The sequence below is a fragment of the Pteropus vampyrus genome, unplaced genomic scaffold (genome assembly GCF_000151845.1).
Source record: "Pteropus vampyrus isolate Shadow unplaced genomic scaffold, Pvam_2.0 Scaffold72, whole genome shotgun sequence".
Lineage (NCBI taxonomy): Eukaryota > Metazoa > Chordata > Mammalia > Chiroptera > Pteropodidae > Pteropus > Pteropus vampyrus.
The window spans coordinates 2,151,765-2,175,995 of record NW_011888853.1 but is presented as its reverse complement, the minus strand read 5'-3'; the positions used below and the strand labels follow the sequence as shown (position 1 = coordinate 2,175,995).

General features: G+C 62.1%; 4 protein-coding genes across 4 annotated transcripts in view; 1 reads left to right on the top strand and 3 right to left on the bottom strand.

Annotated features, from left to right (window-relative positions):
* Positions 1-3,330, bottom strand: part of SMIM6 (small integral membrane protein 6) — a 14,310-nt gene extending 10,980 nt beyond the window's left edge. Inside the window, exon 1 of the mRNA XM_023531699.1 lies at positions 3,205-3,330. The gene's annotated coding sequence lies outside the window, so the exon portion shown is untranslated. The remainder of the gene's footprint in view (positions 1-3,204) is intronic.
* SMIM5 (small integral membrane protein 5) overlaps positions 1-3,331 on the bottom strand; it is an 8,729-nt gene extending 5,398 nt beyond the window's left edge. Inside the window, exon 1 of the mRNA XM_011361950.2 lies at positions 3,205-3,331. The gene's annotated coding sequence lies outside the window, so the exon portion shown is untranslated. The remainder of the gene's footprint in view (positions 1-3,204) is intronic.
* Positions 1-10,180, top strand: part of RECQL5 (RecQ like helicase 5) — a 34,337-nt gene extending 24,157 nt beyond the window's left edge. The window contains exons 9-20 of the mRNA XM_011361952.2: positions 5,639-5,857; positions 6,106-6,205; positions 6,338-6,374; positions 6,505-6,563; positions 6,638-6,711; positions 7,085-7,178; positions 7,494-7,628; positions 7,946-8,490; positions 8,646-8,736; positions 8,964-9,188; positions 9,393-9,462; positions 9,553-10,180. Of these exons, the coding sequence (XP_011360254.1) occupies positions 5,639-5,857; positions 6,106-6,205; positions 6,338-6,374; positions 6,505-6,563; positions 6,638-6,711; positions 7,085-7,178; positions 7,494-7,628; positions 7,946-8,490; positions 8,646-8,736; positions 8,964-9,188; positions 9,393-9,462; positions 9,553-9,653 (1,750 nt within the window). The 3' untranslated portion in view covers positions 9,654-10,180. The remainder of the gene's footprint in view (positions 1-5,638; positions 5,858-6,105; positions 6,206-6,337; positions 6,375-6,504; positions 6,564-6,637; positions 6,712-7,084; positions 7,179-7,493; positions 7,629-7,945; positions 8,491-8,645; positions 8,737-8,963; positions 9,189-9,392; positions 9,463-9,552) is intronic.
* A 124-nt stretch (positions 10,181-10,304) lies between these two features.
* MYO15B (myosin XVB) overlaps positions 10,305-24,231 on the bottom strand; it is a 27,470-nt gene continuing 13,543 nt past the window's right edge. The window contains 40 exon segments of the mRNA XM_023531616.1: positions 10,305-10,657; positions 10,796-10,936; positions 11,052-11,185; positions 11,337-11,470; positions 11,801-11,916; positions 12,033-12,175; positions 12,311-12,407; positions 12,515-12,592; positions 12,675-12,769; positions 12,862-12,977; positions 13,063-13,136; positions 14,460-14,536; positions 14,942-15,014; positions 15,107-15,170; positions 15,334-15,467; positions 15,870-16,039; positions 16,150-16,261; positions 16,499-16,640; positions 16,776-16,894; positions 17,105-17,223; positions 17,325-17,400; positions 17,920-17,979; positions 18,177-18,278; positions 18,743-18,982; positions 19,101-19,188; positions 19,269-19,512; positions 19,596-19,700; positions 19,870-19,945; positions 20,162-20,383; positions 20,478-20,587; positions 20,735-20,833; positions 21,033-21,117; positions 21,235-21,311; positions 21,419-21,519; positions 21,645-21,806; positions 22,225-22,297; positions 22,508-22,686; positions 22,771-23,006; positions 23,131-23,226; positions 23,888-24,018. Of these exon segments, the coding sequence (XP_023387384.1) occupies positions 10,598-10,657; positions 10,796-10,936; positions 11,052-11,185; positions 11,337-11,470; positions 11,801-11,916; positions 12,033-12,175; positions 12,311-12,407; positions 12,515-12,592; positions 12,675-12,769; positions 12,862-12,977; positions 13,063-13,136; positions 14,460-14,536; positions 14,942-15,014; positions 15,107-15,170; positions 15,334-15,467; positions 15,870-16,039; positions 16,150-16,261; positions 16,499-16,640; positions 16,776-16,894; positions 17,105-17,223; positions 17,325-17,400; positions 17,920-17,979; positions 18,177-18,278; positions 18,743-18,982; positions 19,101-19,188; positions 19,269-19,512; positions 19,596-19,700; positions 19,870-19,945; positions 20,162-20,383; positions 20,478-20,587; positions 20,735-20,833; positions 21,033-21,117; positions 21,235-21,311; positions 21,419-21,519; positions 21,645-21,806; positions 22,225-22,297; positions 22,508-22,686; positions 22,771-23,006; positions 23,131-23,226; positions 23,888-24,018 (4,760 nt within the window). The 3' untranslated portion in view covers positions 10,305-10,597.

Genomic DNA, 24,231 nt, shown 5'->3' with positions numbered 1-24,231 from the left:
CAGGTCCACCAAATTCTTTCTGGATCATAGGACCCCACTCCCGTGGTCCCACCAGACTTCCTCCCATTGACCAGTGGAGGAGGCTTGCACGAAAAGGGTGGGCCCCGCCCTCGTTCTGGAGTCTGTGGGCTTCCCTGCTCCCCAGATTCCCAGGTGGACGGAAGCCCACGCACTGGTCTCATTTCTGGGGGACAGTCGGCACGGGGCTGAGGAGCAGGGCTGCTTCTCTCCCCAACCTCTTCATCTACGCTTGGTCTGGCTTTTTCAGCCTGGTTGGCCCCGTGCCTGCATTGCCTAATGTAGCCATCAGAGACACTCCTTAAAAGAGCTTTTTCACTTATGCTCCCACGCCCAAAGACCCAAGAGGGATTGCCGGGGGTGTGGTGTGGAGACACCGCCCCGCCCCCCCCCCAGCATCAGTCTGAGGGGCTGATCTCCAGAGCTGGGCGGGGGGGAGGTTGCCCAGGTTGACCTGAAGCAGAAGTGCAGGCAGGAAATGTGGGATTTGTTGATCAGAAGCTTTAGCTCTAAAGTCAGCTGTCCTGCACGGGCTGTGACATCAGAAAGCTGCCACCTCCTGCCCAGAGGACCTGGGCCCACTCTGGGAAGACTGTCAGCCCACACCAGCAGGGGGCCATGGGTGCAGATGGCAGCATGGCTTTGCACAAGAGGGCCTTGGGAGACCTGAGTTAGCCAGCTGCACCCAGCCCTGGGGTCTGATCCAGGGCTGCTCACCGGATCCCGTCTGTACCAGAAACGGGAGCGGGGCCGCTGGACACTGCCGTTCTGCCCCAAAGATTGAAGACAAGCCCCCTTGGCTTTTCAGTTGATGTTTTGTCCTTTCCAGCCCTGGATGGAGCGTAGGGAGCCTTAGTGGGGACCATAGGGAAGCTGGAGGGGCCTCTTTTTCCCTAACGGGAGGAGGCACATTCCAGCAGGTCTCAGGCGGTCTTCCCAGTGGGCTATTTAAAGCAAGGCCAAGGGGGTATGTGACGCTTGGTGCCCAATATAGCCAGCAGCTGTCAGGTGACCATGTGGCTTGTGCCCCTCAGTTGCTTTGTAGGGAGCCCTAAGTGTTTCCGGCTGTGGCCTGGGGACAGTGGGTGCTCTGGGGCTGGCTGCTCCCTTGGACCTTCCCGGGTTTGGAGGGAGGAAGGCAGAGGTCTGGTGGGGCTAGTGAGAATCCTCTGTTCTTCCTTCTTTCCATCTCAGGTCCACCGGACTCTTTCCAAAACTGTACCTTCTGCCTGTGAACCAGGGAACCCAACCCCATGCTCGGTCGTGTCATTGGAAGCAGCCAGAGCAAGTGGTGGCTTCCCTTGGCTCCAAGAAGGGGGAAAAATAGCCTTGGCTGCCCGTGGGGCCCTTTTCAGAGGGTGCTCCTGGCTGGCGTGGCAGTGAGTGGAGGGGGAAAGCGAGCAGGGCAGAGAGGAAAGCTGGCACAGCTGGAGGAAACATTTCTGTGTGTGGCATCTCCTGGCACAGAGAACCTTGCGACAGAGCAGACAGGCATCCTGGAGGCTAGACAGCTGCCACTTGGTACTGAAGCTTCCCTGTTTCCTCCTTGCAAAACTGATACTCCAGCTCCCCCGGCGGAGCGGGTGGGTGTTTGTGACCGATAAGCTAAGCCAGTGTGTCCAGTGTGTCGATAGCTCAGGGCCCCCACGGCTTCTTGCTCTGTCCCTGTTGTTTTGTCAGGGTGGTTTTCAGCCACTCTTGCCCCCAGGGCATTGTTTGAGAAGCAACCAGAATGAATAATAACCTACAGTTGTTGATTTGTGGGGTCCAGAGGCCTGACCAGCAAGGCAGGGATGCCCACGATGCCCGCTTCTGCCTTGGCTCCAACTTGCTGTGAGACGTACATGCTGGGACCCTCAGCAGTCCCCGGTTCCCCAGCTCTGTAGTGTTCCAGGACAGGAGGAGGCATTTTCTGCCACTGGTGATTGTCTTGAAGCCCCAGGAACTGGGCATCACCTTTCTGTCCCAGCTCAGGGACTGCGTTCAGGGGACGCCCACCCACCTGTGTCTTCCGGGCACAGGGACTCTCCTCCCCACCTGCCTGGAGCATCTTGGGGAGTAAGAGCCAACAGAGGTAGCCATGGGCTCACCACTGTGCCCTCCCTCACCCACCTTCCCACTCAGCATCTGTCTCCACCGTGTGCTACCCGTCACTGCAGGACGTGTAGTCTCCCCGGCCACCAACCCAGGCCAAGTCCCACGGCTGCTGCTGAGCCAAGAGCACTTGGACTGGCCTTTGGTTTCCACTTTTCCCTGGATCGTTGTTTTTCTTTCTAAGTAGATATTAGCTTGTTTGCTTTGGGGATAGTATCTGGAGGATGGGGAGGGAGACCTTAGCCCTGGCATGAAGACAGGCAGGCACAAGAAATCAGCATCCGGCCTCGTCCGTTGGGACCCTGCCCAGGAGGGCCATTCTCCATGCTGCCCAAAGACCCACCTTGAAGTCAGCATTACGGAGGTGCAGCAGAGGGCCAGCTACCAGGGCGGACCCTGCCCTAGCCTCAGTCTCGCCATCCTTGCCTTTTCCCCCGGGTTTAGAGCCAGGCCCTTGCATTTCTGGTGATTCGCGATTCAGGGAGATTTGGGGGCTCAATGGGATCTAAATGGGCCTAGTGAGGAGCACCTGGACAGAGCCCTGAGTTGAAAACACCTGGCAGTGAGTGGCCCAAGCCCCTCACAAGAGATGGCAGCTGCTGCCCTTGTCTAGGACACAAATAGGCAGATCTGCCATGGGTCCTGCCACATCCTAGGAGGTAAGAGATAACTGGGCAGACCCTGCCTGAGCCTCTCGGACTGGGGTAAGGCAGGGACAGGGAGGGCTCTGCCTTGTTCCTAGGAAGAGGGCGGCTCAGTAGGCAAGTGATAATTCCCTCCCCGGCCCCGGCAGCCAAATCCCTCACTTAAGCCCCCTGAATAGCAAAAGCTTAAACTAACTTGCAGAGTAAGCGGATGCCCTGGGCCCCTCTGCCTGCTCAGCACACAGGGAGGAAGCCACCCTCGCAGAGGGCTGCAGGCCTATGTCCCCCAGTGCTGGCTCCCAGCCAAAGGAGAGCCCAGGTTTGAACAAGAGGCCATCCAGAGACTGATTAGGTGTGTCCCCCAGGGTAAATCGGGGCCCTCTACCTTTGGGGCGGGGGACCCTTGCTGCTCCGTTTACTTCGTTCCCCCTCATCCGTGGCCACTCACCTGGGAGCTCAGGTGTTGGAGCTGGGGGGGGCCGACTGCAGGTGCTTGGATGCCAGGCAGCCTCCTCGAGCCTCTCCGTGGCCCACCGCCACCTTTCCCTTCCTTGGCAGACACCTGTCTGGTGGCCCTGCTGCTCCCTGAGCGCCTCTTCAGTGCGAACAGCAGAGCGGCAGCTGCTTGTTGCCGCTGACGGCCAGCGCTGTCTCTGCGTCAGCTTTTTTGTTGTTGGTCATCCAGGAGATTCAAGTGTCAGATTACATGGGGCGGCCAGACCGCAGGGGAGCCAGCGCCACTGCTCCAGGACATGGTCAGGGAGTCCCTGCTGGGAACTTGTCCTGGGGAGGTCCCGGCGAGGGCCACTCCCTCCCTTCTTGTTCCTCCTCCTCTCCCTCTCTCCCTCTCGCTTTCTCTCTCCCCCTTCCTCTCTTCCTCCTGGTAGGTTTCTGCTAAGCCATGCGGGCTGGTCCTGGGTTGTGAGCTGATAAAAGAGGAGGTCGCTCTGGTTCCCTAGCAAAGATGACCCCAGGGAGGTTCCACCTGAGACGTGGAGTGGGGAGGGAGGGAGGCCCCAAGCACCCAGCTCTTTGGCGTCTACCCCACCCTTAGGAGGGCCTTTGGGCCCGCATCCCATGACCACCCCAACCTGTCCCTTGAGGGACTCCCCAGCTGGTCCCTCCCTCTGGCCTCGCCAGGGAAAGTAGTGGGGGCAGAGACCACCCAAGCAGCCACCCCGCTGGGGGCATCCTGTGGGAGAATTTGGGAGTCCTGAGTGACTTGAGAGTGGCCTGTGCTTGGCCTGCTTGCTGGGGAGGTGCCTCATGCTCCTGGGGCCTGGAGGAAAGTGGACGCTGCTGGTCTCCTTGCCAGAGTGTCTGCTGGGCCATCTCCGCACCCCTGGCTTGGCCGTCAGAAGCAGGCTCTGGAGCCGGCGAGGCTTTTTGACATTTGGCTGGTTGTGCCACCGCAGCCAACCAGGCTGTGCCTGGAGCAGGACAAGAGCTGCCCCCGCCCGCATGTGTGAGCTGTCAGTGGAGCCCTTTGAGTGCGAGCACAAAACCCCAGTGAGTCAGGGCTTGGGGGAGGGCAGGGGGGTGGAAGCCAACCTTGTGGCCACACCACTTGGATGCCAGAGGCTCCCAGAAGCCGGACAGGCAGCCGCTGTGCAGATAGACTCAGTTGACGGAATGCATTACATGTTGCTTCTAGGAGCGATGGGAATAGTGCCCTCTGGTGGCCGCCTTGGCCTTACAGTCTCGGGTTGTTCAGAGCTGCGTTCTCCACTCAGATGAAGGGAAGTCCCTGAGACCAGGCTTCCTAGGGGCTGCGTAACAATCAGATCTCGTCCTTGGAGCCTGCTCTTTAGGGTCTCAGCTGCTTAATGGGTTTCTTGCAGTGCTCTCATTGAGAGGAGTTCTGGTTAGAGCCGCGACACCAGCTATTCATGTCCCTGGGATGTGACACCTTGGACAGCTCTGCCCCACCCCACCCTCTGCCACATCTTGTGGCTGGACAGGCCATTTGTAAGGGCTTTGATCCCGGGGCCTCTGTACCTGCCCCCATAACCAACTGCCCCCAACCTAGGGAGTCATAAGAGGGACAGCTAGAGGCTAGCACCCCACAGGAGCCGTGACAGGGCCAGGGCAGTGGAAGATGTGATGAGGACTCTGCCAAGGCTGCATCTCCCCGCTGCCTCTCCAGTGACTCGCAGAGATGCCAGCTCTCAAAGCTGTCTGGTTCCTGCCCTCGGGCAGCTCCCCGCCCCGGCTGTGTACACTGGGCCGGGCAGAGAGGCTTGTTGGGGACAACAAGAGGTCACTAAGAGACCAAAGCAGAGCTGAATGCTGAGGTCAGGGTGGGCCCACCTCCTGCTGTTCCCTCCCTCTCCCACCCCCAGAAAAGCGGGGGGAGTGCTCATGGTAAGAACCCTCGCTGTTCTCCGGCAGGCGCTGGGCTTCAGCGCTGCTTCTCAGCGGCCGGCACACAGCCCTAGGGAACAGCGCTCTTGCACGGTTTCACAGGCGAGCCTGCCTCAGCTTGGAGAGGTCAGATGCTCTCCCCAGGGGGGCAGGGTCAGCGGCAGGGTCTCTGACCCCAGACCCGGAGCTCCTCCCAGGACACAGAGGGGATGGGACCAGAGGACAGGGGCAGGGCCAGAGGAGGGAGTAGTCTATAGAAAAGTTAGAACTGGGGTCACACTCTGGCTCTGCATTCCCCCTGCCCCCATGCGACCTGACTTTGGGAAAGCGCCTTCACCTCACTGTCCTCATCTGTAAAGTGGCAACCGAGATACCCGTGAGGCTCACACGTGAGATGAGAATGCCGTTCTTAGCACAGTACCGGTCACTGCCAGACACAGTCCCAAGCTTAGGGACTGGGTGAACTAATGTTTGCCAGGGCCCCTCACCCCTCGCCTCTGCCCTGCTGTCTGCTCCAGGTGCCGCCATGCTGCTATTGCCAAATACTTTGGGGATGCGCCCCCCACCTGCACCAGAGGCTGCGACCACTGCCAGAACCCTGCAGCTGTGCAGAAGCAGCTGGACGCCTTGGAGCAAAGAAGCAGCTGGAGCAAGACCTGCATTGGGCCCTCCCAGAGGAATGGCTTCGACCCTGAGCTCTATGAAGGAGGCCGCAGAGGCTCCAGGGGCTTCAGCAGGTGAGGGGCTATGAAGCCAGGGACCCCCAACCCACTGGAAATAGTCTGGAATTCTCTCCTTGGTGCCAAGGCCAACCCAGAGGCAGCACCATGCCACAGTCCATCCCTCTGCTTTGTGGGCTGCTCTGGGGTCAGGACCTCGGTGCCACCTGAGCTACCAGGGCATCAGGGATATCACTGCCCCTCCAGAGGTGCGGGGGCAGGGCCAAGCCCAGGCCGGGGTTGCTCATGCCTAGCCTGTCCCCTAGATACGATGAAGGCTCTGGAGGTAGTGGTGACGAGGGCAGAGATGAGATGCACAAGCGGGAATGGAACCTCTTCTACCAGAAGCAGATGAGTCTGCGCAAGGTGAGGCATGGGGACTAGGTGGGGTCCCAGGTGGCCTCTTGCTCACACCCTCTCAGCCCTTCCCTGGTGCTGAACTGGGTGCTAGCCTGCAGCGGCCAGGATGCCTCACAGGCCCTTCATGTGATCTTCTAGGGCAAGGACCCCAAGATAGAAGAATTTGTACCCCCAGGTCAGTACAGGAATGTCCACAGGGGCTTGTGAGCTGTTTCCAGGGTGTGGATGGGGGGGTGCTTTCTTAGGGGGTTGGGGGCTCGAGAGCAGAAGGTAGAGTGGAAGAACCCACTCCTTCTCCCCGCCAGATGAAGACTGTCCCTTGAAAGAGGCTTCTAGCAGGAAGATCCCCAGGCTCACTGTGAAGGTAAGAGGTGGGCAGCTCCTCACACCTGCCCCCCAGCCTCGAGGCTTTTGTGACCGGCTTCTCTCCCCATGTAGGCCCGTGAGCACTGCCTGGGGCTTCTGGAGGAGGCTCTGAGCAGTAACCGCCAGGCCACAGGTGCCACTGATGGGTGAGTGTCCTAGATCGAGGGGCTGGGGAGGGTTCTCCAAGCTCCTGTTCCTTTAGAAACCTCAGGAACCCCGAGCCCCCCTGGCCTGTTTGGATGCCCCCTCCCAAGATGGCGGCCCATCCTACTCCCGGGGATGCAGGGCCCCACACCCCCAGTAGGGGGCAGGCTCGTCCGTAACTGAGGGGCTGCAGGTTTCCTGGAGAATCCAGTTCCCAGTCTCTGTGCCCCTCACCTGCTGACGCCCCTGTAGCCTCTGCAGCCATTCCCAAAAGGCCCCAAACCATCCCCAGGGTCCCCAGGGAGAATCCAACAAGAGCTCAACAGGGAGAGGGCTCAGGCCTGCCTGACACCTCACAATCATTTCTACCCTCAGACTTGATCTCCGGGCCACGGCTGTGGAGCTGGAACATGAGACATTCCAACACGCCAAGGCAGCCAACCTGTACAAGGCCAGCGTGCTGAAGAAGGTAAGGTGGGCCCCGGGCGGGGCGGGGCGGGGCACGCTCACGGGCCAGGGTGAGGGAGGCGTACCCCCCCCCCGCCCCCAGGTAGCCCAGGACCCACCCCCACCCAAGAGGCCACTTGTCGGGAGTGGGGATGGAATCCGACTTCCCTTCTTTGCCAGCCGGAGGTATCTCTGGCCAATCCCATGAGGACTAGACCTTGTCCCGTGTCCTGCTCCCTGTAGCCACTGGCCACAGAAACCCACCTGTGGAAAGCCTGGGTCGGGGGCTGTCAGGAGCTAGTGGGCATCATGGCGTGCCTGCCTGTCCCCGCCCCAGGTGGCTAAGATCCACAGAGCCTCCAAGGACGGGCAGCTGTACGACATGGGAGGCAGTGCCAAGAGCTGCAGTGCCCAGGCCGAGCCCCCAGAGCCCACTGAGTATGACATCCGGCCGGCCTCCCAGGTGTACTCGGTGAGCAGTGCCCTGGCATCCACCCCAGACCCGGGTCCGGGAAGGGCACCACTTCCCTGCGCCCTCAGCTAGGGCCCAGTGTCTTGCCCTCTCCTGGCGTGACAGCCTTGGTCCGAGGGTGGCCCAGGGCTTCCCTGCTCTGCCAGCTGTACCCTCCGGCCCCACAGCGTTTCTCCCATCTGCCTTACCCCCACGCGGCGTCGCGCCTGGCTTTCTGTCCCCCACTCACAAGAGCCCACCAGCGCGGCCATACCTGGACCAACCAGTAAGTGCCCTCGAGGGGGCCCGGTGGTCAGAACCCTCTCTCCTCCTCACAGCTCAAACCCAAGCGGGTGGGAGCTGGGTTCCCCAAAGGCTCCTGCCAATTCCAGACGGCCACAGAGCTGATGGAGAAGACGCTGGCCAAGGGGGAAGCCCCCCAGCCTGTGCCGGGAGGAGAGCAGGAGCCCCCGGGCCGGCCCTGTGACCTCCAGGGTGAGGACCGCAGTGAGCCCAACCCTAGGCTCAGAGGAGAGGCCCCCAGAAGCAGTGCTCACTGTGGGGGCCCCTCCCCCAAGAAGAAGGCGAAAGGCCCCTCTAGGGGCAGTGCCATTGCCAAGACCAGGGCCAACAAGAAGCAGCAGCTCCCAGCCACTGCGGCTTGCAAGGATTCTCAGAGCATCACCCGCTTCTTCTGCCAAAGGGCCGAGAGCCCGGCTCCACGCACTTCAGCCCCAGGGGCGAAAGGTGCCAGCCCCTCCTGTGAGGGGGTGCGGGGACCGCCAGCCGTGACCCCAGAGAAGTGCACAGGGGAGGAGGACGGAGCCCCGGGGCATCTGGCTGCCTGCCCCCAGACGAAGGAGCGCACCAGGTTGGGGCCAAGGTAAGGGAACAGGTAGTCTTGGAACCCTCTGGAATTCCCTTTGCTAACCAGGCCTCTGAATCTCGGGGCCCTTCCTACCATGGGCTCTGCGGGGCTGCTTGAGCCGAGGGCACCGCTAGTACCTAGGGCTCTGACACTGCTTTCCCCTCTGCCAGTGCCCGCCCTCTCAGAGACCAGGGGCCCCCTGAAGGCCAACCTACCCTCACAAAGGAGACACAGAGGGGCAAGCGGCCCAGACCCCTGCAGGTATTGACAGGGATGAGGCGACGGCAGGAGGGAGGAGGCCTGCGGACCGGACTGGTCTCTGATCCGCTCTGGATTAGGGGTTTGGGGAATATCCTCTTTTCACATCCCAGGGGCAGTTGGGATGGGCTGAAGGGAGCCAGCAGGTGCTGTGGCTCATTCTTTCAGAAGGAGGGGAAGGGCCAGTGACAGGGAGCCCAAGAGTGACCCTCCACTATGGCCCTGCCCAGGAGAACCCAGAGAGCCAGGCTCAGAAGAGGCCTCGCCCCTCAGCCAGTGCCTCCGTCTTAGCTGAGGCCCGGCACAATATCTCGGCCAGTGATCAGGGCGCTGTGAATGCCACGGCCCAAGCCTCCCACCAGCTCCCACCTCCTGGCATCTCGTTGAAGGTGGCTGCGAACATCGTGGTCCAGTGCCTAACCCCTTTCTACAAGGAGGGCAAGTTTGCATCCAAGGTAGGGCAGGTGTCCCCGGGCCTGGGGCACTTGAGTGCAGTGGGAGCACAGGGAGCGTGAGCCGCAGGGGGGACGCAGGCTAGCGCTGAGGCCAGCTGCCCCCTCCCTTGGCGTGCCTTGACCTTGGGTCACAGCTGTAGGTTGCGGGGGGCAGGGGCAGGGCAGGGTCCGTGCTCCTTGCTCCTCTTCACCCTCTGCCCCCAGGAATTGTTTAAAGCCTTTGCCCGCCACCTGTCGCACTCCTTAACGCAGAAGCCCTGTCCTGGGAGGAGTGGTAAGTGCCAGCACTGCCGGGCCTGGAGGCCTCTGGGGGGCTCTGCAGGGAGGAGACTGGCCCTCACATTCCCCTGCCCCGAATCTGCAGTGAAGGAAGAGGCCCAGAACCTCATCAGGCGGTTTTTCCATGGCCGGGCCCGGTGCGAGCGTGAAACTGACTGGCACGGCCTGTGTGACCCACAGAGATGAGAGATGACTGACCGCTGCCCAGCAGGGCCAGTGTGCTCCCCCGGACTCTGCCGGAGCCAGCCTCGGCCTGACTCAGGCTGGGGGAGGTAGCCAGGCTTGCTGCTGCCATGGGCTTCGTCTCTTCTCAGGGTCTTTCCCCTTTTCAACCACACGTTGCTGCGGAGGTGGCCCTGGACACCTCCCGCATCAGGGTTAGAGGCCAGAGGTCAGCCCACCTTCCTTTCTTCCGCCTCTCCTGGCCCTCATGGCTGGATTTTCTGAGCCAGACCCCAGATCAGAAGGAGGCAGGTGGTGTGGCTGCTGCCAGGGGAACAGGAGGAAGAAATGGTCCCTTCACCTCCGGCACTTGAGTTGTGAGCCGGGGTGAGGTGCCCCCGTACGAGGCATTGGGGTCTCCTCAGGAAGAGCCCTGGGGCCCAGGTGCAGAGGGGCAGCGGCCAGGCCTGGCTCCCTCTCGGCTTCTGGTCAGGAAGGCCAGGCCGTACCGAGACGTTTGCTAGAGGAATAAAGTCCTGTTTGTTCCAACACGTGTGCGTGGACACGGCCCTTTTCTCTAAGGAGTTTTATTTCCTCGGCAGCTGCTTCTCCCAGGTCAGGGCTGTGCTGATGCTGGGTCAGGGCCGGGGCCAGGTGGGCGTCTCCCCCAGACTGGGCAACACCAGAGGCCCACGCCACGTTCCTGCAGCTCCCCCAAACCCACCCCCCAGAACAAGTCTCGCTGGTCCCCTTCCAAGCTGATGTCACTGTAGCAGCCGCTGCCTCATGGCCTCCCCCTGGGCCAGCCAGACTGTGCTGCGGCAGGTCCCCAAAAAGCCAAGCCATGAAGTCCAAACCAGAGAGAACTGACCGCCTCCAAGGGAGACTGTCCACCGGAGACTTGAGCCGGGGCGGGGCCTCTTCCTCCTCCCCGCCCCTCCACTCCTCTTCTCGGGCGTGGCTAGCCACTAAGCGGGAGCGTTGCTGCTGTCCAGCAGGAAGGTGATGGTGTGCCGCAGCTCCTGGGCCTTCCCCGGGCGCAGGCATGTGAGGACAGGCTCCCCAGCCAGCCCCCACCCCTGTGCCTGCCCATCCCACTGGGCATGCCAGGCCTGGGCGAGGCACTCGCCCGCTTCCCAGGGTAGTTAGAGGCCCTGGCCACTCACCTGTGGCAGCTCAAGCCAGATAGTCCGTGGGCTTTCAGCTGAGCCATAGCTGAGCTCCAGGCCAGGGGGCCCTCCTGCCTCCCGGGGGCTCAGCAGGTGGAGCCGATGTAGGTCGCTCAGGGCGATAGTGCAGAACAGTGTCTGAGGGTAGCAGAGACACAGCTTGGCCCTCCTCTCAGGGGAGGGGTCAGTGTGGGTGGTGAGCAGAACAGCCCGAGGGTGCCCAGGAACACACTGGGACAGGAGCTTGGCCCACCTGGGAGCCGGGGTCCATGAGGATGAGGTGCTGACGGTTCAGCCCCAGGAAGCTGGGGCCGGGCAGGGCCAGCTGGCTCACTCGAAGCACCACGTAGACAGTGTAGCCAAAGAGAGGCAGCTGGCTCACGGCCTCTGGGGACGGAGAAGTGAGCCGGGAGTCCTGGCCACTGGGGCCCTGAGACAGGGCAGGCGGCAAAGCTTCCCCAGCCCCTCCACCCTTACCCCTTCCCTCCTGTGCCGCCCACCCGCCTCTGCCCCAGCAGCCCCCTTGCCCCAGACCCACCGATAAAGCTGATCTGTGCTTCCTGGGAGCTGCACCCTTGCAGCTGCCTCAGCTCCTGGCCTGTCAGGCTCTTTATGGTGGCCATGCTCCCCTGCCATTGCAGTGGATTCGGCAAGTAAGCCAGCAGGTCTTGCCTAGGACACAGCAGGTCAGTCAAGGCTGGGCATATAGCAGGTGCTAAGAAAATGAACCAGTGGCTACTGTGGGTGAGACTGGGGATCCAGACACACAAGTGAGGCGAGGTCCCTGCCCTTGAGAAGCTGGGGATGGGGAGGACAGGTGCACACAGCCTCCAATGCTGCAGGCCCATCTGGTTAGGACCAAGAACAGTATAGTCGAGTGGCCTTGACCTTGGAGGAGGGCTGCGGGGTAGTGGGCTGAAGGAGAGGCTCTTGGGGTGGGTGCCTACCTCACACCAGGAGGGATAAGAGAAGTGACGGTGTTGGGGCCACGCTCACACTTACTCTGAAGGGGGGTCCTCGTGGGCCCCGCTGAGGAGCTGGAGGGCAGCTAGCCTGGCAACTTGGGCATCTGCCTGGGCGCTGACCAACAGCTTCCCTTCCAGGTAGTCCCGCTGCACCTGAGAGGGCAGAGCAGTGAGGGGCAGCTATGCCCGAAAGCCCCGCCCGTGCCTGCCCACATCACTTCTCCTTGGGGGCAGGGAGGCTTGGCGATGCCCGCCCAGGTGGGGCTGACCTGGCTGTAGTGGGTGTTGATGTAGGCGAGGTTGTCAAAATGCAGCCGGGTCTCCCAGCTGAGCCGCCGGCTGTGCAGGCTCGTGTCCTCGTCCACCACGCTGTTGATATACTCGTGGGGCCGCAGGGGCCGCACCGGCTTGCCTGCGTGGGGAGCCTAGGTTCATAGCCCTGCCCACGGCCCTGCCACCCCAGCATGAGACCGCCTCGCTCACGGGCCCCAAGGAGGACCTGGCAGGGAAGCTGCCGCTCTGAATCCAGCCTGGCAAGGTGGCTCACCTTCGCCTTTGACAAGGAAGAGGGCGAATTCCTGCACTTCCTCAGGGTCCATGATCCCCATCTTCTCGCATAGCTCCTCCAGCACTTCTGCGGCCACCTGGGCATGTGGACATGCCATGATGCTGGGCGCTTGGGAGTGTCCCCGGAACTGACGCCCACAGCTTCCCTGCCTCTTCCCAGCCCCTCTGGTGGCCTTGTGCTCACCGTGAAAGTGTGGATTTTGGTCTTGTAATGCACGCCCCCGGGCAGATGAATTAGAAGCAGGTAGGCCATTTTTCCTTTCTGCCAGGCATGTGGTAGAGTCAGCCCACCGGTGGGTGGACAGAGGCCCCAGTTCCCCCCACCGAGGGAGTACCCCTAGTACCAGGAAAGCCTTCATTTCACCCGGATAGGGCAGCCGCCGGCGCCCTCCATATTTGACCGAGCGCTGGAGATGCTCCTGGCTGCTCCGGGCCAGCTCTGCAGAGAGGAGCCAGGCTGGGGTCACGAGCACCTCCAAACCCCTCCCCAGGCAGAGGAGACCCTAACCTGGAAGCCCCTCCCATAGGCACCTTGACTCTGGCCTGAATCCTGCAGAAACTTGGTCAGGTAGGGCATCAGCGTGATCGACGGGGTGAAGAAGCCAGTGAGGAGGCTGAGGAGCTTCCAGCCTCGGGCACAGAGTTCCCTGCAGGGCAGAGAGCCTGGGCTCAGGCTGCCAGGCCGCAGCAGCAGGCTGCCTTCCGCCCTCCCCGCCAGCCCCCCACACTCACGGCTGGGGGTGTCCCGTGACCTGCTTGATGACCTGGCAGTAAATCTCATCCCTGAGGTTCTCCTCTCGGCACAGCTGTGGGGACAGGACGGGCAGGTGGGCAGGGCAGGGGCAGTGGGGCTGGGCAGAGCTGTAGTGTGATGGAGTGAGGGATGGCGTGGGATCCGAAGTCAGAGAAATCCTGCTGGGGGCCGGGGGCCAAGTCGAGGTGACAGCCTGTGGCCATCTCTGGGTCTTTGTTTCACTCAGCTTGACGGTATCTGCCCAGCTCGTCGTCACAGATCACCGCTTCTAGGTCTTCTCCCTTCCCTGGTCCCTCCGTCTTAGTCATCTCTCCTGGCTCCCCTTGTTCCTGGACTGCTAAGGGCTGCAGTGCCCTTGGGCCCCTGTCTGCCCTCTCTCCCCGATGCTCTTAGCTGCTTCCATCTGCTGGTGACCCCGGTGTCTGCCTCCAGTCCAGACTTCTCCCTTGGACCCCAGGCCCTGCACTTGGAAGTCTGGGACTTCAGGCTTCATATGTCTGAAATTCCTTCACCAGCCGGGACCCGCTCCTCCCTCAGACTTCCTCATCAAAAACATTCATTGCTCTGGCCAAGGACTTGGTGGCATCGTTGGCCGCTCCCTCACACTCCGCGTGCAGTTCCTTGGAAACCCGCTGTTCTGAGTCTTCTCTCTGCTGCCACCTCTAGGCCTGTGTCAGTACCACCTCTCACCCGGGATCCTTGCAATTACCTTTTGCCCTTATGCCTCCAGAATAGCAAGCAACAGCCAGAGCGACTCCAGGAAACAAAAGCCACATCTCTCTTCAAAAACCCTCTAGTGATTTCCTATCTCTCTTGAAAAAAATCAAAGTCCTGAAAACAGTCTGTAAAGCCTGCTGTGACCTGGAGCCCAGCACCTCCCAGGCCGTATTCTCCACTCTCCCGCTAGCTCTCTGGGCTCCAGGTGGCCCTGCTGGTGCTGAGGGTCAGTCACCCTCTCATCAGGACTGTCACTCCTGCCTCTCTCTATGTCCATATGGGCTGCCCCCAATGCACACATGCCTCACTCCCTGGCTTCCTTCAGACCTCTGCTCCAGCGTCATCGTGTCACCAAGCCCTCCGTACTCAGCAGCCCTTTGCCTGCTTTACTCCCCACAGCACTTTTCGCTCCCGGACGTGGCTTACTGACCGTCTCCTCCCACTGGCTTGTAAGCTCTGCGGGCGCTTAGCCTGCTTGGCTCACCGCCACGCCCCCGGCATACAGTATTTGCTCAATGAACACTTCTGGGTGATTTGAATGAATAGTGACCAAAGGAAGGGAGAGCCCATCGAGGCCCAGGCAGGAGGACAGGAAGGCAGCCTAAGGGCTCCCAGCATCTCTCCCAGCTTCCAGCGCACACAGGTCCTGCTTGCTTACCTTCAGCAGCTCGTAGAGGAGAGCCATCTCGTCCTTGTCCCGGGGCTTAGCCTGGTCCCCCATAAACTGCATCAGAGCTGCAGGCAGGATGAGAAGCATGGGAAGCTGGGCTGGGTACCTGGCCTTGGCTCATGCTGTCACCACACAGGGCCTTCCCCTGCCATCTCATGCCTCGCTCTCAATATGTGTGTAAGCCAGGTAGAGCGGCAGCCTCGGCTTTACTGATGGGAAACAAGGCTCGGAGAGATTCTGTGGGTGCCTGCAGCCCCACGCAGTGCCCAGTGAGCTGGGCCCACCTCTGCCTTCCAGCCCAGAAGCCATACAACCTACCACCCCTCAGGCAGAAGTAGAAGTGGGTGAGGGCTGTGGGGATGTAGGAACCACCAGTGTGCTGCCCTGAGTTGGCAAAGTCAAGGAGAGAAGGCAACCAGGCGCCTAGGTCCAAGGCACCGCAGACATGGGGACCCAGGATGGCCACTCACTCCGGAAGCTTTCCACAGCCTGCCTGTTCATGTCCTCATCACTGAGGCTGATGAGCGATTCCTGGATGGGAGCCTGTAGCCAAAGAGGCTGGGCTGTGAGTCTGGGGTCCATGGGGACCAGAGGGCAGGTCCGTTGGCCTGACTCTTCCCCAGCTGTCCCCCTACCTTGGTGTACTGCACCAGGCTGGCCATGGCCTTTTCTGTAGCACCTCCCTCTGTCTGGTCCAGCCTGAAGGGACAGAGAGGACGGCCCTGCTCGCTCGGTCCTCCTGCCACAACCCAGGCTATGTAGGGAGGGTGCTAAGAGCACTGGCCTGGTGGCTCTGAGCGGGGAGGCCCACTTCAGGGAGACTGGGGACAGACAGGCACAGGGGAGGGCCCAGGGCACTCACAAGGTCTGGGGCTTCCGGAAGTGTTGCAGGGCAAACTCCTGCATGGTGTAGTTGTGGGAGACAGAGGCCATAGAGAAGGGCAGGCTGGAGATCTCTGAGTCACTGTGTGTCTGGCTCCAGGAGTGGACCGGACCCTGGGAGCACAGGAGACCTGGTGCCACCCGAGCACCCACTGGCCTGCCCAGAGGCCCTGACCCCAGCACCCCCCACCCTTACCTCCGCCCCGAGCAGCTGCAGTGAGCACACCACCAGAAGTCAGGAAAGTCAAGAGCTTTTTATTGCATATTTTCTATGGCAGCACTGAACTAAGTGCCACTAGAGACACACAGGGGGCAGACAGTGCAGCCCCTGCCCTCAGGGAGTTCACAGTCTTGCTGGGGTGACAAGGCAAGAAATCGAGATTGGGCAGAGGGGCAGCAACAGACCAAGCTCTCCCACCGAGCGCCAGGGTGGTCCTCGCTGCTCTGGGCCAATCGAGCCCTTTCTTTCCTCGAGTCCTAGTCAGGACTGGCTTCCACCTCTCCCGTCTTCCTCACCTCCAACGTGCTGTCACACTGAGCCAGCCCGGGCTCTCTGCGCTGCGGCCGACTCTTGTGCTGGCCCGTCCTCGGCTCCGGCGAGAAGGAAAAGTCTGGAGCAGCAGCAGGCTGCACCATGTTGGCAGGAAAGAGTCCGGAACGGCCCCCGGTGGAGCCGAACTGCCAGCCTGGAAGGCATCCGAGGATGGTGCCTCATCCCCTTGGCCCCTCTGCCCGTCAGAGGCTCCGCCACGTGCTGCCCGCCCTGTGTCAGTGCCCTGCTTGCCCTTGGAGATACCTGGCTCCAGAGAGGCCATTGGCACCAGCTTGATGAGGTCCCCACGGTGGAAGCTGAGGAGGCTCCCGTCATCAGTGATGTAGCTTCGCAGGGCGACAACATAGCCGGAGTCCTGCAGCCAGGGGGGTGAGTGGGCCTGTCCTGCCCGCCCCACCTGCTCCCCACTCCGTTGGCCTCTTTTTCACCTGAGCACCCCAGTGTTCCAGGGACCCAGCCAGAACTCCCAGCCCCACCCCAGGCAGCTCGAGGGGACTTGGCTGACAGCCCTGAGACCAAGCAACCCAGACAGGGTGCCATGCAGCATCAGTGGAGACCCCCCCACCTGGCCCCCCACCTGGCCCATGCTTGCCTTCTTGAGCTCACTCAGGAACAGCTCAACCATGGCCTTGATGGCACTCGCCCGGGCTGTGTGCAGCACCAGCTGCTCATTCTTAAGTGACAGCTCCAGAGTGGAGCTGCCCCGGCACTCCAAGCCCAGCACCTCAGCAAAACTGTGCACAGGGTGGGAGCGTGAGCTGGGGGCCATCGCGCCATCCCCCACCCTCAGGGGGGCAGCTGGGGAAGAGTCAGGCCAACGGACCTGCCCTCTGGTCCCCATGGACCCCAGACTCACAGCCTAGGCTCACCTATATGAGCAGAGAATCTTCAGCTGATTGGGGTGGAAGCTGGGGCTCCGGGTTACCTTGAGCAGTCTCAGCCCACGGTGGGACACACCCAGCAGCTGCACATCGCTGCCACTCTCGCCCTGCCCGGAAGGTGGGGTCAGAAACAGGCTGTTGGGTCCCCTCCACCATCCAAGATGCCCCAGGGCTGCTCAGGGCCATTGCTGTTCTTTGTCCTTCCACTGGGGCGCACCCACCCCCAGCCCTCATCCCTGCTGCAGAAGGCCCAAGCTGAGCGCTGGGATCGGGACTGAGGTGCTGTCATCCCCAGCCCTGCCCCCCGGCTCACTGACCGAGACGGGGAAGATGCGGGAGAAGTAATTGGCCCAGTTGTCCCTGGCCGCCATCACGATGCGCTTCTTGACGCTGTCCTCAGTGGTGACAAGCGAGTCCAGGCCCACCTCCAAGTCTCCTGCAGGCAGGCATGGCCCCAGATGGTCCTCGGGCTCCCTCCCGGCAGGCCCGGCCCCCAGCGCGCCCCAGTCCCCTGACCGCAGGATCCCTGGACTCTACCCAGCAGGTCTTTCATTTTGTGCCGCTCGTCCTGGGAGATCCGGATGCAGGACTCGGCAAAGGTGTCCCTCAGGATCTGGGGGCAGAGCCAGGTGGTCACCACCAGGTCCTGAGGCCAGAGCCCACCGCGGAAGCAGCCACAGGGCGAGAGCCCGCGGGTGTAGGCAGAGCAGGGAGGGGAGCGGGTTCTCCAAGCCTAGGCTTCCAACTGCCTGCTGCTCCTTGGTCAGCGGAGACAAGCTCCCCTGAAGAAGCAGAACTTGGGGGAGACTATTGTAGATTTGGGGGGACAGGCACGACCCTGGGAACATCCAGAGGTGGCAAAGGAACAAGCACCAGTGAGTGAGTGAGTGCCTGCGGTGTGCGCGCGCCTGTGCTGGGTGCTGTACACGCCTTAGTTTTAATCCTCGGTATAGGCCGATAATCGTCCTAACTAGTAGGGACGTTGTGAGGACGGCATAAAGGAGGGCAGGGCTTGAAACACAGCGAGTGCCCCCTGAGTGCTGGCTGTCCCCCTGCCCCTCCGCTGGCAGCAGTGGGGCCCGGGTGTGGGGGCACTCTGTCTGTACGTGTCACAGGTGGGCCGGGCTCTTACCTGCTCACAGAGGAGCCTGAGGCTGTAGGGATGGCTGAAGTTCTCCCGGGGGTAGAAAACCTGGAAGAAGGCATGGGAGAGAGAGAGTGGGCATGGCGCCCCTGCCCAGCCCCCTCCCGTCCCATCTCTTCCTCCCAGGCCAGACAGAAAACCAGGCCTGAGGAGGTGGGCAGTGCAGGAGGTGTTTGTATGTGGGCAGCCCCCACAGCTTGCCGCCCCCTCCCCAGCCCGAAGAGAGATCAGGCTCCCGTGCCCACCTCCTTGCGCAGGAACAGCCTCCAGGGCGCACTGGTGTAGGAGAAGCACACGCTGGCCGAGGGCACAAGCAGCTGGGTGCAGATCCCCTGGTCCCCCATGGGCTCCATCCGGCCTGGCAGAGGGAGGGGCCAGGAGCACCAGGTGAGGAGCGGCCAGAGCAGGAATGACTGGGGCTCGGGGAGAGAAGACCCCCACCTGCCCGGGGCCCTTCAAGGCCTGGCTCGCTCAGCCTCCGCTGCTCACTCCAGCCCAGCCTCATCTCCTGCCTCCATCTCCTGCCTCAGGCTTTCCCTGCTGTCCCTGACTTTGTGGGCCCTCCCTGACCATGTCATCAGGGCCACTAAATTCCTGACACAGCTGTCAGGTCTGCATCAAGGACAACGCCCTGTGGATAACAGTCTCTCAGGGCCAGGCAGGCCCCAGGGCGCCCCAACCCTGCCCTGAGCAGGAACGCAGAAGCTGGGGCTCCTCACCTGTGGCTCCAAAGTCCAGAAGCCCAAGCAGCTGACCTTGGCCATGAGTGCTGAGAGGCTATTGGGAATCCCCCAGGAAAAGCCCACTGCACAGTGCTGTGGCATTCCTTACCACAAAGCTCAGCTGAAGGGGTCCCCGGGTCCCCGGCCAGAGGTGGTGGGGGTGCTGGTGGAGGTGGGGGTGCCTGGGTAGTTGGTGGCGTCTGGCCGAACAGCTCCTGGAGGGGCCCCTGCTTCTCCTTGATGGAGCTGGAGGTCTCGAACCGCAGTGGGGCCTTGGGTCGAGGGGCCACAGCTGGTGGGGGGCCCTTTCCTGGGCTGGGGGATGGTGTCTGTGGAGCACAGAGAACGCACACAGACTGTGTCTAGGGGGAAGGCCAAATTGACCCCTGAGAGCCTCGGACTCCCTAGCGGAGCAGCTATGCCCTGATGGGATGGGACGGGCCTCACCGAGGAGGACAAGTGGCCGCCAGTGATCCCCAGCTTAGCCAGAGCCTCGTCCTTAGGGTTGTTCTTCTTCAGGAAAGTCTTGGGGGGCCTCCTGAGAAATAGAAGAGGTCAGAAGCCCACAGGGTGACCTCCTGGGGAGCGGGCAGCGCTGGCCGCGCCCAGGCCCACCTGAATGGCTGCACGGGCTCCGGCACGGGGCCTGGGCGACTCTGGTACATGCGGATGATGTTTCCAATCTCTCTGCTGGGCTTGTTCTGCACTTTGCCTTCAACCCGAGCCGGCGCCAGCCTGGGGCCATCGCCAGACCCTACCTCCTGGGCCGGCTGAGCCTCAGCTTCCCTGGCAGCTTTGGCCCCATCTAGTGTCAGTGGCTTCTTCACTACGGGAGATGGAGGAGGGGACGGTGCTGGCGCTGACCGGGAGGAAAGGAAACACAGGAGACCGTGAGCAGAACGGCAAGGCCCGGCCCTCCCCCACCTCCCTGCCACCTGCCACCTGTGTGGGGTTCCTCTTCTTCCTGCTCCTCCTCCTGCTCCTCCCCTTGGGGGATCTGCACCTTGGTGGGTGGCTTCACCATCTTCACCTTGCTCTGCTGTTGTCCTGTAAGCGCCCAGATGGCCCTGTCTGTCACCCTCCACCGGGCCTAGCCATCAGTGCTCCTGAACAGGCCACACTGACCCAAGGGAGCAGGGTGCACCCCTCTGTTCCCTCCTAGGCGGGCGTGTTGACCGAGCCCCTGCGCGAGGCCTGCCACCCCAAGTTCCCTCACCTAACCGCTGGAAATAATCCCGTTTCTGCTGGAAGTTCTTGGGCCGCTGGGGCCTGTGTTCCCCCTGTGAGGTCTCCTGCTGTCAGAAAGGGGACATGAGGGGGCAGCCCTGCCAGACAAGTCTCCACTCCTGGAGCGAACCCCTCCTGTCCCGGAAACTGGGGCCCAATGGCATCTTTTCTGCATCTTCCCACCCCTCCCCCACCCTCCAGCTCGTGTCTCCCATCTCCGCTGCCCTGGAGCCTGCCTCCCACTCCCAGGCCCCGCCCTCTGCCTGGCCTCCACTCCTCACCTCCAGGGGGGCCCCCACTGACTCCAGGTCACGCTCTGGCTCCTCTTGGGGTGCCGGGGCTTTCTTGGGCTTGGGAAAGATGGCTGGAGCTGGGGTGTGGGAGGCAGCTCCAGGGGCCTGGGCTTGGGCCTGGGCTTGGGCCTGGGCTTGGGCCTGGTGCCGGCGCTGCTGTGTCTGCTGCTCCAGAGACAGGCTCATGGCCTGGGCCGTCATCTGCTGGGCCTGGAGGAGGGGAGGTGACCCCAAGTCACAACTAGCCTGACCCTGCTCCAGACCTGCCCCGGCTAGGTGACCCTGGGGCCCTGTCCTCCCTCACCAGGATCAGCGCCTGCTGGTTGATGAAGTTCTGCTGCTGAGTCGCCAGCAGACTCGGGTCCACGCTGGGAATCAGAGGCTGCAGCTGTGGCTGTGGTGGCACCATCATGGCTGTGGGTGGGGCAGGTGGCCAGGGCAGCTGAGAGCCATGACTGAGCTCACCACCCTCTGGCCACTGTGCCCCCTGGGCCGCTGGCAAGACCCTCCCTCCTCCAGTCCCGACAGGAGGAGGGACCCGGGGCCCTGGCCCAGTCTTACCTGGCATGGCAGGGATTGCGCCCATGGCTGGCATCATGGGCATGGGTGGAGGCATCATGGCCGGCTGGTATCCAGGCACCTGCATCATCCCTGGGTACACTGAGGAAACAGGGCCCTCCCAGGTCGGTCCCTACCCAGGCCCACAGGCTGCCTTCCCCCAGCCTCAAGTAAAGAGAAGAGTATGGGCCACCAGGGCACAGGCTGGAGCTCTGACCCCGAGCCTGGGGTTTCCCAGGCCATGACTGCTCATGCTGCTGGGCCAGGGAGACCCTAGATGGGTGCTTGGCCCCACACTCACTCATGGGGTAGCTGCTCTGCTGCATGGGTCCGATGGCGCCCCCTCCCTTCATTCGGCTCTTCAGAGCCCAGACTTGCTCTAGATCCTGAAGAGACAAAGTCACAGGTCATGGGGTCAGAGCTAGAGCCCCGGGAGAGATGGGACGGGCAGCAGAGGCCCCGGTGGGGTAGGGTGCTGTGGGGTGTGTGCGCAGGACACTTACGCTGAGGCCTGGGGAGAGGACCGGCTTGAAGAGGTGGTCCAGGAAGCCGTCCAGGTTCCCCGAGGTCCGGGACTCACCTATGGGGCCAGAGGACAGTCGGTGTCATCTGCCTGGGGCACAGGGCTTCCTGTACCCCCTGTTTCCAGCATTCTGTCAACCTCAGCGTGCCCACTCCCAGACTCACCTGTGTGGCTCCTGCTGGGCAGTGGCGGGGCTGGACCTGGAGGGGGACCTGGGGGCAGCGAGGGGGCCTGGACGCCAGGGGCAGGGGGGATATCCTCAGCTCTGCAGGAGACAGAGGCCCAGCTAAGCCGGTACCTTGGCTGTGGGGGCGGGGGGGGGAGGGGGTCACCTATGACAGGATAGGGACAGGAACAGGCTGGGGACAGGGGTGCTGAGGTGGCACCTACAAGCTTTGCGGAGCAATGGGGTAGCTGTGGGGACCAGCTGGGTCCCCCAGGTCCTCGGTCTGGCCGATCAGGTCCAGCACGAAGTCGCAGCCAGCCAAGTCCTGCCAGGAGTCCCTGGAGTGCAGTGACACAGACCAGCCACGGGGGGGCCCCTCCAGGCCTCTGGGCGGGACAGGGGTGTGCAATAGAGGAGTGGTCAGCCAAGCAGATGACCACACCCAAAGGGCAAGGGGGAAGGGGACAGGAACCTGAGTGACAAAACCAGTTTTGCCCAGACAGCTGTTCTTATTTGCATCTCGCAACCCTCTTACACATCGGCTCTGATGCTCACGCTTATGTGTTTACCTATTTAATTAGGCGTAATCCCCATTCTTGCTCCCCATCTTGAATGTCCTTTCTAGACCCTGCCCACTCACCCCCACGCCCCACCCCTTCAGGGAGCAGGCTTTGGCCCTGGGCCTGCAGGAGTAGCTGCAGGTGCTTGGTGGGGGAGTGGGCTGGGATGGTGAGGAGGACCCAGGAAGAGGACGGGACAGTGGTCAGTGTTGGCCACACTCCCCCCACCCCAGGTCCCCCATACCTGCTCCACAGAATCCACCCTGCAAATTGTTCCCCCGTGGTCCAGGACTCTACCTCGGCCGAGAAGCGTTCCTCTGTGAGAACGAGAGGTGGGAGCCAAGAGTGAGGGACAGGAGGGTCCACCCTGACAGGAAGGGGCTGTTGTCCCCATGTGGGTTGCAAAAGCAGGACAGAAGGAAGATCAGGGTCACAGGGGGTGAGGCAGGAAGCGGGTCCAGGAGGGTGAGGGGACGGGGCCGCTCCACTGTGGGCTCGGGGAGGCCTGATCAGGAGGCGGGCATCACCATTGAAAGTGAAGACGTCCAGTGCCATTCGGCCCCGCCGCCATCCGGCCGTCCACTCCAGCTGGGTGGGCGGCTGGGCCCGTATGACCCCAGGGGCCAGCTGTGTCTGCTCTAGAGCCCCCAGCAGCTTGTGCTGGCACAGTGCGGCCATGCCTGTGGGGGCCTGGTCGGACACAAATCTGCGGGGACAGCACAGGGCTGCTGTGGGCGTGCAATGGCCCACTGACCTCACCCACGGGGCCTCCACCCGCCAGGCCCCTTACTTGAGCAGTGGCTTCTGCAGGGTGGGGAGAGGGGGGAAGGCGCTAAGCAGGACGGCCATGAGGGCCCAGCCGCGCTGGCTCTGCTGCTCATCTGGGTTGCGCCAGAGCTGGGCCACCAGCTGGCTGAAGAGCTCATCCCGCAGCCCTGGCTGGCGCTGGCCCTGCTTCGCCAGGTACGTGCCCATGGTCTGCTCCTGCCAGGCCAGCAGGGACCCGTCTCCCAGGAGCCGCAGCATCTGCAGACACAAAACGAGGTGAGAGCAGGACATTCGGGGCTCCTGCGGTCCCAGCCAGCACGCAGGAGCCAGGGTCCAGCCCTTGCATGAGCCCACACTGTCCCCTCCGGGATGGATCACTCACCACCTTGTTGACATCCAGGGCAAGCTGAGGGTTCTCACCATCCAGCCGGGTCAGGGGCTTGGCCAGCAGCTGCCCAGGACTGGGCAAGGATGGCTCCTGCAAGGAAGGAGGATGACACAGCATCTGAGCGGGGGCCGGTGTGTGCTGCCCTGCTGGAGACGGTCCCGGGGGAACCCGTGGGACCACCACCCAGGGAGAGGGAGAGGGACTGGCAAGGAAAACCGTCTTAAAAATGCAGCTTCGTTGCTCGTTCTGATTAGAAAATTAATGCCCATGCATGCGGAAAACTCAGAAAACATGGCGAAGGATAAAGAACAGAAGCCACCACTAACGCTCCCCTACCAAATACGGCCCCAGTTAACGTTTTAGCCTCTACCTAGTTCTACTTTCTCTGCACAGATATATACACCACCTCCCTCCGCTGCTGTTGTTAATGAAATTTGGGCTCATATTCTAAGGGCGGTTTTGCGTTTTGTTTTTGTACCCAACACAGAGCCTGGACAGTGTCCCTGGTCATTACACTCGCTTTAACGACGTGACTTCAACAGCAGGGCAACGCCACAGGCGTGGCATCACAGATCTAAGTAACACTAGAAAGTGAGTCATTTAGGTTCAATGGATATTTTCCAAGCCATGCAGCTGCATCCACAGCGCCCATGACAGGAGAGGGAGGAAGGATGGGGAAGACAGAGAAAGAGACAGCTTCGGCCCGGCAGGGGCTGACACCCGGGAAGAGCTGAAGCCAGGGCATGCCGACCTGGAAGCCGGTAGAAATGAAGCTGGAGAAGGGGAACTGGTCAATATCAGGCGGGAGGGTCAGGCTGGTCTGGGCAGGAACTTCCGGGGGCAAGGCCTCTGTGATCTTCTGGACCAGGGTGTGCTGACGGCCTGGGGACAGCACCAAGAGGCAGCCCAGAAATGCCCAGGTTAGGCACCCGGCTCTGGTACCGCCTCCAGCCCTCACCATCGACCCCCAGCCCCATGTAGAGGGAGCAGAGCAGTGAGCTCGGGGGGAGCCCAGAGCATCAAAGGCAGGGATCACAGGGACAGACCCTCTGTACGGTAGAGGGACTGGGGGAGGGGTCGTGGCAAGAGTGACAC